Source organism: Anomaloglossus baeobatrachus, chromosome 7 (assembly GCF_048569485.1).
Source record: "Anomaloglossus baeobatrachus isolate aAnoBae1 chromosome 7, aAnoBae1.hap1, whole genome shotgun sequence".
Taxonomy (NCBI): Eukaryota; Metazoa; Chordata; class Amphibia; order Anura; family Aromobatidae; genus Anomaloglossus; species Anomaloglossus baeobatrachus.
The window spans coordinates 304919383-304930171 of NC_134359.1; the positions used below are offsets into that span (position 1 = coordinate 304919383).

The 10789-nt window shown below is 46.0% G+C and overlaps 1 protein-coding gene across 1 annotated transcript; it reads right to left on the reverse strand.

The window, feature by feature from the left end:
- Positions 1-6151: 6151 nt before the first annotated feature.
- On the reverse strand, positions 6152-6841 carry LOC142246813 (taste receptor type 2 member 143-like). Its single transcript, XM_075319863.1, has one exon. It carries the CDS (start codon positions 6839-6841, stop codon positions 6152-6154), a length of 690 nt encoding a protein of 229 aa, XP_075175978.1.
- Between the last annotated feature and the right edge of the window lie 3948 nt (positions 6842-10789).

Here is a 10789-nt window from a genome sequence, read left to right on the forward strand (position 1 = left end):
AGCGCTTTACAGAACAACACGAGGTACACTTCTATGGCATGCAAGGATGTTTGAGGCTACACGGCACAAGTCTGAGGTCCAGTATGAAGCAAGAAGATGGGCAAAATGGATAAGAGGGCAGAGGATAAGATAGGCTTTGGAGGCAGCAGGGGAGTAATATTTTTCGCCTTTTAGCCAGGCCTTTAGAGTTCAGCAAAATTTTGGCCAGTTGACTGCTATTTTGCGAAGATTGAATTGAAACAAAATTGAATTCTAAATTAAGTTTTAAGAATTCAATTCCACTTGAATAAGTTTGCTTATCTGTAACGGTGACTCTGGTGACAGACTGGATCCCTGCTTTTTACTTTACTCACAGGATGACAACTAGCTTCACAATTACATGATGCTTAATAGGGAAATGTGTTTGGTGGCAACAGAAACAGGGGAGACCATGATATAAACATGGGTGCCTAAGGAGTACTTTGCACGTTGCAACATCGCTACTGCGATATCGTCGGGGTCAAATCGAAAGTGACGCACATCCAGCGCCGGTAATGACGTTGCAACGTGTAAAGCCTAGATGCGCCGATAAACGATCGCAAAAGCGTCGTAAATCGGCGATCTGTGTAGCGTCGGCCATTTTCATAATGTCAGTACGATGTTGTTCCTCGTTCCTGCGGCAGCGCACATCGCTATGTGTGAAGCCGCAGGAGAGAGGAACATCTCCTTACCTGCCTCCACCGGCAATGCAGAAGGAAGGAGGTGGGCGGGATGTTTACGTCCCGCTCATCTCCGCCCCTCTGCTTCTATTGGCCGCCTGCCGTGTGACGTCGCTGTGACGCCGCACGACCTGTCCCCTTAGTAAGAAGGTCGTTTGCCAGCCAGAGCAACGTCGCAGGGCAGGTAAGTGCGTGTGAAGCTGCCGTAGCGATAATGTTCACTACGGAAGCTATCACAAGATATCGCATGTGCGATGGGGGCGGGTACTATCATGCTCGGCATCGCTAGCATCGGCTAGCGATGTCGCTGCGTGCAAAGTACCCCTTAGGCTGGCCACAGTACAAGGCCACTCTAAAATGTGCAGTTTTATCATACAACACAATGCCACAGATGTTGCAGGTTTTGATGGTGCATACAATTGGCCGCTGACTGCAGGAATGTCCACCAGAGCTGTTGCCTATGAACCGAATGTTCATTTCTTTACCATAAGCCGTCTCCAGAGGTGTTTCCGAGAATTTGACAGAACACCCAACCGGCATCACAACCGCAGACCACGTGTAACCATACCAGCCCAGGACCTCCACATCCAGCATCTTCACCTCCAAGATCCTCTGAGAGCAGCACCCAGACAGCAGCTGCAACAATAAGTGCAATACCAAAAAATTCTCCAAAAACTGTCAGAAACCATCTCAGGGAAGCTCATCTGTTGCTCGTCGTCCTCATTAGGGTCTCCACTTGACTGCAGTCCATCGTCAAAAGCAGCTTGAGCAGGCAAATGTTCACATTTGATGGCGTCTGCATGTTGGAGAGGTGTTCTCTTCAGGGATGATTCACAATTTTCACTGTACAGGGCAGATAACAGACTGACAAATGATGGTCACACCTGTTGTGAATGTCATCCGAGTGGGTGCTGGTGTGCAGCTCCCTCTGGTGGCCAAGAATGGTAATGAAGCTGAAGTCTGAATCTGTGACCCAGACAGGTGTTGGAGTTAATTGGGAATCCAGGAAATCCTATTGCAAATCAGCCTAGTGTATATAGGAGAGCAGTTTCTACCTGGCTGTCGCCGGTGATAATGCTTCCTGTCTGCTTCTGAAGATGGCTGGGAGTTTTCCCTTCAGTTTCTCTCATTTCTTCTGTGCCTGAATCAACTTCAGATAAGTTTGCTAGTTTGTGTTTAATTGTAGTGATGATCGAGTACCAAAAAGCTCGGGTGCTTGAAGCTCGGGCCGAGCATCCCAAGATACTCGTGTACTCGGCCCGAGCACCGAGCCCAATGTTATCCTATGGGAGACCCGAGTATTTTTATGAAATGACCCCCGGCAGCATGTAGAAACCCTAAAAATGTCACAAAAGTCTTAGAAGAGTGCTCAAATGACATGGCAACAGCATGGGGAAGACCCCTTGAAGCATTTATCACTCAAAAGTCACAGCTGTGAACAATTTTGTCCGCGTTTTACACCATTTTTACGGACTCACCAGAAAACCTTCCAAAATGACACCAAAATGAATTTTCATGGCGGAAATGTTAAGGGCACATACCCAATAGTGAGATAGAGGTGGTGTATGTTACTTTTTGAGATTACATGAAAGATTTTACGTGAAAACATTGTGTGGCACTCCAATGTCCAAAACGCACGTTTTGTGCTTTTTACCAGCGATGTCGGTCATTTTTTTTTTCATTCTATCTCCCTCAGTCGGTCGGTCTCTCTGTCTGTCTGTCCCCCTCTCACAGTCTGTCGGTCAGTTCCCCCCCTCTCTCAAACTTACCGTTCCCCGATCACTGCCGCGGCGCTGCACAGCTGTTCACTAAACTCCGGCGGCTTTTCCTCTTTTGAAAAAGCCGGCCGCTCATTAAACAATCTCGTATTCCCTGCTTTCCTGCTTTCCGGCGCCTATGATTGGTTGCAGTGAGACACGCCCCCACGCTGAGAGACAGGTGTCTTACTGCACCCAATCACAGCAGCCGGTGGGCGTGTCTATACTGTGCAGTGAAATAAATAATTAAATAATTAAAAAAAACGGCGTGCGGTTCCCCCCAATTTTAATACCAGCCAGATAAAGCCATACGGCTAAAGGCTGGTATTCTCAGGATGGGGAGCTCCACGTTATGGGGAGCCCCCCAGCCTAACAATATCAGTCAGCAACCGCCCAGAATTGCCGCATACATTTGATGCGACAGTTCTGGGACTGTACCCGGCTCTTCCCGATTTGCCCTGATGCGTTGGCAAATCGGGGTAATAAGGAGTTAATGGCAGCCCATAGCTGCCATTAAATCCTAAATTAATCATGTCAGGCATCTCCCCGAGATACCCTGAAGAGTGCCCTGTTTAACCTGAATGTATATGGTTTGGAAACCGACAAGTGCACCTCCGTTCCTAGTTTTGTGGCTGCGCCTTATCCTGCTACTAGAGCAAACACCAAGCCAGAGATGTGAACAGGGAGCAGAAAGGTGAGCAATAAGGTATGGCTTTTTGTTTTTACTGTTTTGACAGCCGCTCACCTCTCTACTACTCCTTACCTGCTGTCTATATCCGCCGAGCTTCAGTTATCCATTTACATATTTCCATTATATTTGTTTGATGGGACCTTAAGTTTTTGTTCTCAGCTTCACCTCTCTGGGGAAAAAAAGTCTACAAATGTAAAGGGCAGGTAGGATCCAGCACTAATTAAAAACAGTCTTAGGGGTACTTTGCACGTTGCGACATCGCACCTGCGATATCGTCGGGGTCACATTGAAAGTGACGCACATCCGGCGCCGGTAACAATGTCGCAACGTGTAAAGCCTAGGAGAGAAGATGAACGAGCGTGAAACAGTCCAAAATCGGGTGATCTGTGTCACGTCGTTCATTTCCATAATGTCGGTGCGTCCGCAGGTACGATGTTGTTCCTTCTTCCTGCAGTTCCACACATCGCTGTGTGTGAAGCTGCAGAAGCGAGGAACATCTCCTACCTGCGTCCCGACGGCAATGCGGAAGGAAGAACGTGGGCGGAATGTTAACGTCCCGCTCATCTCCGCCCCTCCGCTTCTATTGGCCGCCTGCCGTGTGACGTTGCTGTGAGGCCGCACGACCCACCCCCTTAGGAAAGAGGCAGGTCGCCGGCCAGAGTGACGTCGCAGGGCAGGTAAGTGCGTGTAAAGCTGCCATAGTGATAATGTTCGCTACGGCAGCTATCACAAGATATCGCATGTGCGACGGGGGCGGGTGCTATCACGCTCGGCATCGGCTTGCAATGTCGCAGCGTGCAAAGTACCCCTTAAGGTCCAGTCACACATAACAAGATCGTTAACAAGATGGTTACTACGTCTCAGTTTCCGTATCGTTGTTAAATCGTTGGTGAGATCGTTGGTGAGATGTCACACAGTCATAACGATCTCATTGGTCATTGGGACCCTGTCACACAGCAGCTATGTAACGATTCCGACCTCGAATAGGGGCGTAGTGTTTGACGCTGTAAGCCACGTAGGCGTGCATATGTGTCGCCTTTTCCACACCTCTCCGCTCTGATTGGTGGCCAATACTGCATTCTGATTAGGCGGCCGGCCTAGAAATCAACTTTGTATCGCTTCATCCTTTGTCCCTTCTTGAGCCTTGCTTTGATGATAGAACCTGCGATTCATTCGTACTTGCAAGCAAGCAATAGGGAACAAAGTACGAATGAATCCGGGTGGAGTCGCAGGTTCTATCCTCAAAGCAAATCTCAAAAAGGAACAAAGCATGAAGCGATACCCAATCAGAATGCAGTACTGTTCTCCGCGCCAACCAATCAGTGCAGAGGGGGGCGCGGAAAAGGTGACGCAACTACACGCCTACGTGTCACACTTTAAGTTCTCATCTAGGTCGTTAACGAAATCATTGGTAGGTGTCAAACATACAGATCCATGCTGCCCAGCAGGACTCCAACGAGCCAAAAATGGTCGAGGACATTCAGCAACGACCAATGATCTCACAGCAGGGGGCGGATCGTTGGTACGTGTCAAACATAACGAGATCGCTGGTGAAGTCGTTGTTTCGCCATATAAACTGTGACGTAGCAACAATGTGGTTAGCGATCTCGTTATGTGTGAAGTGGCCTTTAGACTACCTCCAAGAATATAAATGTTCTCTTTGTCAGGTCCAAGACGAAGAGAAAATATCCTTCTCTAAACGCATTAACTTGGAGCTAGATAATATGCGCTTCACTTCATCTGAATATTTCCCAGAGGAGCATTGACTTTTAGGATTGCTACTTCCAATAGGTGGCACTAGAGTTTGTCTCCTTCCCTGAAGAGATAATTTTAATATTTCCCAGAGGAGCATTGCAGCTATAAGTCTCCTCACTGGCAGAGAGATTGGTTTGTCAGTCTCCGCAAGGAGAAACGTTTTCCCCTTAGACCCCACTATAGCTTCTCATACAGCCAGATCAGATCTCATACTTTGCACTGACGAGGGACAATCATCTCAAAACAGCGTATCTGCAAATTGAGGTTCTGATCTGGCATAAATCCTAAGTCATATGACAAGGCTTGTTAAAAAATCACTTTTGACTTTTAGGATTGCTGCTTCCAATAGGTAGCACTAGAATTTGTCTCCTTCCTCCCTGAGAGACAATTTGAATATTTCCCAGAGGAGGATTACAGCTATATGTTTCCTCACTGGCAGCCAGATTGGTTTATCAGTCTTTGCAAAGAGAAAAGGTTTCCCCTTAGACCCCACTATAGTTGTCAAACAGCCAGATCAGATCTCATACTTTGCACTGTTGAGGAGCAATCACCCTAAAACACCGTGTCTGCAAATTGAGGTTCTTATGTGGCATAAATCCTAAGTCACATGAAAAGGCTTGTTAAAGGGTCACTTTTGACTTTTAGGATTGTTATTCCCAATAAGTGGCACCAGAGTTCGTCTACTTCCTCCCTGAAGAGACAATTTGAATCACTGCATCTGGACGTTCCTGACTCCACTGGCCGCGCATCTTCCTGCACTTCTCTGGTTGCTTCCGTACGGACAACACGGATGGGTAACGTTACTTCTTTCAACTACAAGCGCATAAACCATCCTACATCATTACCCTATGATGCACCTTGTAAATGAAGGCAGAATGGGCATATTTGATTAGAGACTTGTATAAAATGGGTTTATTTTGTGGGGGGTTTTACTCAATTTTGGATATTGGGAGAAACAGAAACTATGTGACACAGCGGAGTGTAACATACAGCAGGATTGTGCTAAAAGAATATTACAAACATCTTAAGATATCTCGGTTTTTACACTGATCCCCGGAGCGGACACAAGGCTGACGTTCCCTGAGGACATACAACGTGCCCGAAACGCGACATAAGAATATTCCGCTGTTCCAATGCTGGATTTTTTAACTTCATCTAAACAATAAATGTTTTTATATATATCTACATTGCCACAAGAGTTCTTGATTTCTTCCATATTTTCTGCAATTTGACTCATCCCAATGTTACACCTATAACTTTCTGTTAAACCACAGGACCTTCTCCATAATTTGCTTCTTCAGCTTGGGGTTGGCAAAAATAATGACGAGAGACTCAACTGCTGGAAAGGACGTAAATATCAACCAGCTGACCAATATACAATTGTCTTCACGGCTGGGGGGCAATGAAAAAAGCAACATTTCGCTGGTGCAGAATATGATGGAGATTGTAAGGAACATCCACATGGTCCTTATAGCATTAACGTGAGCCTGGTCTTTGGTTTGGGAGAATCGAGAATCCTTCTGCTTCATTTTCCGTAAATGTCTTATAAGTGAAGAGTTAGTCACTATAATCGAGACCAGAATCAGTAGAAATGGCGCGTAGCATCCAATAGATGATGCAGCTTGTACGTAAAAAGGCTGAATATAGAAAGAGCAACTAATCAAGTGGGGTCCGAGGCTGCCATTCACAGGAGACTGTAGAGTGACTTCCACACTTGCCGTCCAGATGGCGGGAAGACTAATGAAGAAAGAACCGGCTGCTGACAGAAGAAGAATACGTGGTAGATACATTGAGATGTTCCTCTTGGACCAGAGAAAGAACGGATGATTGAAGTTGGAGATGGAGACACAGTAATAGACGCAGAGCCAGGCGGTGAGCCAGTAGGTGAAGTATGTAAGAGTCAGCGCGCCCACAGTGATTGGGACATAGACCTCCCTCATACACAGTATAGAGATAAAGAACTTAGATAAGAGACCCTGGAAGCTGTTCACACACTGGAATGCAAAGTTTGCCAGCCCTATGAGAAGGTTGATTACCCCAGGAGGATTTAACTTCTGTCCAATCTTCAGGCTTTGGGCACTGACCACCAAGATGCACAAACTCAGAACATATCCCAACACACCGTTCAAGACGCTGAAGATTATCAGAAAGACCCAACTGTACTCGGCATCATGAACCTCCGTAATGAGTCTTTGCTCGTACCAGTAATGTTTTGGGAGAAGTTAGAAATAAAATGTATGTTTGATGTAAGAGTTATGCAAATAGTGTTTAGCGTGAATTTGTTTTTAGCCAGTATTGCAAATCAGGTGTTTAAATCTCATTTCCAACCAAATGATGTTCCAGGCAGCGCAGTGTATTGTTACACTTAAATCGGTGTCTGTGCAACGTCTCTTTGCTTCCTTTTGTGTAACAGACCACACAGATATTATTTATTAAGGCAATGCTGTTCTCACACTTTGTACTTTTTCCACCTACCATAGTGTGTAAATGCATCCCAGATTCAGAGGGACTGTCCCAATTTAAGGGCTCAGTCCCATGTCCCGGCAGTCACTGCTCTTGACCTGGCTTCCTCTCATCTCTCCTCATTGGCTTCACAGATCCTCCTCCTTGGGGATGGGGCATAAATTAAATTCAACAATTCTCCTCTCCTCTGGTCTACTCTCCCCATGACTCAAACTCGCCACCTCCCCATTTGTAGGCAGAAGCTCTACCAGTAATGAGCCACTGACCACACTGAGATAGGAGAATTTGGTAATCTTGATGTCATGATTCCGTTGTGCAGAACATTCTGTATTGTTCTGCCATGCTCTCCTGCAGAGCCGGTATATGTTGCCTATGTGCAAAGCGTTTTGCAAAATGCATGCTCTGCTGGTTGTTTCACAGCACTGGGTTTCATTCTGGTCCTGGGAGATTATCTTGCAGATGTTTCTTATTCCCGGTGATTGCTCTGCTTCATTAGGGAGCATGTTAGATCAAGACGCCACCAGTCGTACTTCCTGGTTACAGTTGTGCTGTTGGCTCCCATGTTGCTCAGTATTAAGATCTTGATCTCTCGACTCTGAACTGCTGTTTACCCATCTCTGCCTGTCCTCTCCTGTTTCTGTTGTGACTTCCCGGCTTCTGACCTTGGACTTCCTCCTGATCACGTCCTCGCCTGATCCCTGTATCTTCTATGTACTGTCCTGGAACTCTCACCTTTGGCTTGTATCCTGACCTCACCTATGTCTGCAGCATGTACTGTCATGCTCTCCTGGTTTATGATGTCGGCCTGTCTGACTATCTCTCCATTTACTGCATACTTGTAGAGTCTAGCACCACTGTGTGACAGTCATCACACTTGACCTGTAGTGCAGATAGGGAACCAATAAGCAGATAATTTAGCTACATAGAGATACTTCTGTACACAGCTGTGTATCTCTATATCCCTGTATTTAAGAAGTGAAGAAAAGCTCATCTATTTTGGTTCTTTTAAAAGTGCTATAACAAAATGAAAGACAATTCCAAAAATGTATTTTTTTTTTTATTTTTCCCAGGAGTCAAACTGACAATCTTCAACATTACAGGCAGGAGATTAAGCCTAGAGCCACAGGCTCTGTTGATGTCACAGGTAGAATTTTTCAGACTTGAAGCTGCATTGCAGCCTTTGACTCCACAGGGAGATTATAGTGGTATATAGAGATACAGTGTATAGTGCAGTGCATGTCTATGTCCCTGTAGTCTATATAATATAAAAAAGACCTTTTTATAATTCTCACCTGTGGGGCGGTCTGGTCAAATGGGCATCTCTGATCTTGATCCAGCGCCTTCTCTATTCTTGTGATCGCCGTACTCTTTCTTTGCTTCATCTGGATGACGCGTCCTACATCATCCACACAGTGTCCTCCATTGCGCTCTTGCACAGCTTCATTTCTCTGTCCTGCTGAGGGCAGAACAATATATCGTAGTGCACATATGCTCCTTTGACCTTTCCCTCTTCACTACAGTACTTGCTCTGCCCTTAGCATGGCAGAGAGAAATGCGCGTGCACAGGAATAAAATCGAGGACACTATTTGGATGACAAAGGATGCATTATCCACACAAAGTGGGAAAGAGGATGGTGATGGTAAGAAGAGAGGAGGCACTGGATGAAGACCAGGGACACCCATTAGACCAGACCACCCCACAGGTGAGTATAATAAAACCTATTTTCTATGTTATGCAAATTGGCTTGGAGATTTATATACAGTGCCTACAAGTAGTATTCAACCCCCTGCAGATTTAGCAGGTTTACACATTCGGAATTAACTTGGCATTGTGACACTTGGACTGTAGATCAGCCTGGAAGTGTGAAATGCAGCAAAAAAGAATGTTATTTCTTTTTTTATTTTTTTTTTTAAATTGTGAAAAGTTTATTCAGAGGGTCATTTATTATTCAACCCCTCAATCCACCAGAATTCTGTTTGGTTCCCCTAAAGTATTAAGAAGTATTTCAGGCACAAAGAACAATGAGCTTCACATGTTTGGATTAATTATTAGTGATGAGCGAGCATGCTTGTCACTACTCGGTACTCGCACGAGTATCGCTGTACTCGGGCTGCTCGGCGGGGACCGAGTAATCTCGCGATACTCGTGCTTTACTCGTGGTCTTCATTTCTGCATGTTGGCGCTCTTTTGAGAGCCAGCCCTCATGCAGGGATTGGCTGGCAGACCACTGCAATGCCACAGCCCTGTTAGTTGTGAAATTGCAGTGATTGGCCGGCCTGCACAGCGTGACCGAGCCTTTATACCGGCCAGCGCGCTGTGCTCTGCTCACAACTATCCAGACAGTCAGTGCAGGGAGAGTGTCGCTGATTCAGGGAAAGCTTTGCGGCCCTTTATAGTTAGTTCCGGAGCAGGGCTGCAAACAGTGTGACCAAAAGTCCTTCTCAGGACTATTCTAGTTGTATACAGGCAGGCAGGGTATAGCCAGGTCGGAGTACAGTAGCAGAGTCCTTCTCAGGACTATTGTTGCTATATACAGGCAGGATATAGCCAGGTCGGAATACAGGCTAGTGACCAGAAGAGTCCTTGTCAGGACTATTGTAGCAGTATACAGGCAGGCAGGCAGGGTAGTGGTGACCGCATACCAGCCTTCATCATATCTGGGGCTGGTGTACACAGTGTAAAACAGTCCAGATAGTGTCAGACTTCTCAGTAATTGTCGCTCCTAAAAACCAGTTAGGTTCTTATTGCGTCCGTGCTTGCATTTAAAAACAGCACGTGTGTGGCAGTCGGTGGCAGGGTACAGGTGCGCGTTTTGCACAAACTATTATATAACGCACAAGTCTAGTGTATAATACACGTCAGTCAGCAGTGTCTGATAGTGTCAGACTTCTCAGTAATTGTCGCTCCTAAAAACCAGTTAGGTTCTTATTGCGTCCGTGCTTGCATTTAAAAACAGCACGTGTGTGGCAGTCGGTGGCAGCGTACAGGTGCGCGTTTTGCACAAACTATTATATAACGCACAAGTCTAGTGTATAATACACGTCAGTCAGCAGTGTCTGATAGTGTCAGACTTCTCAGTAATTGTCGCTCCTAAAAACCAGTTAGGTTCTTATTGCGTCCGTGCTTGCATTTAAAAACAGCACGTGTGTGGCAGTCGGTGGCAGCGTACAGGTGCGCGTTTTGCACAAACTATTATATAACGCACAAGTCTAGTGTATAATACACGTCAGTCAGCAGTGTCTGATAGTGTCAGACTTCTCAGTAATTGTCGCTCCTAAAAACCAGTTAGGTTCTTATTGCGTCCGTGCTTGCATTTAAAAACAGCACGTGTGTGGCAGTCGGTGGCAGCGTACAGGTGCGCGTTTTGCACAAACTATTATATAACGCACAAGTCTAGTGTATAATACACGTCAGTCAGCAGTGT

Coding starts and splice junctions, on each gene's coding strand:
- LOC142246813 (XM_075319863.1), bottom strand. CDS start 6,841: ATGAGGGAGGTCTATGTCCCAATCACTGTGGGCGCGCTGACTCTTACA.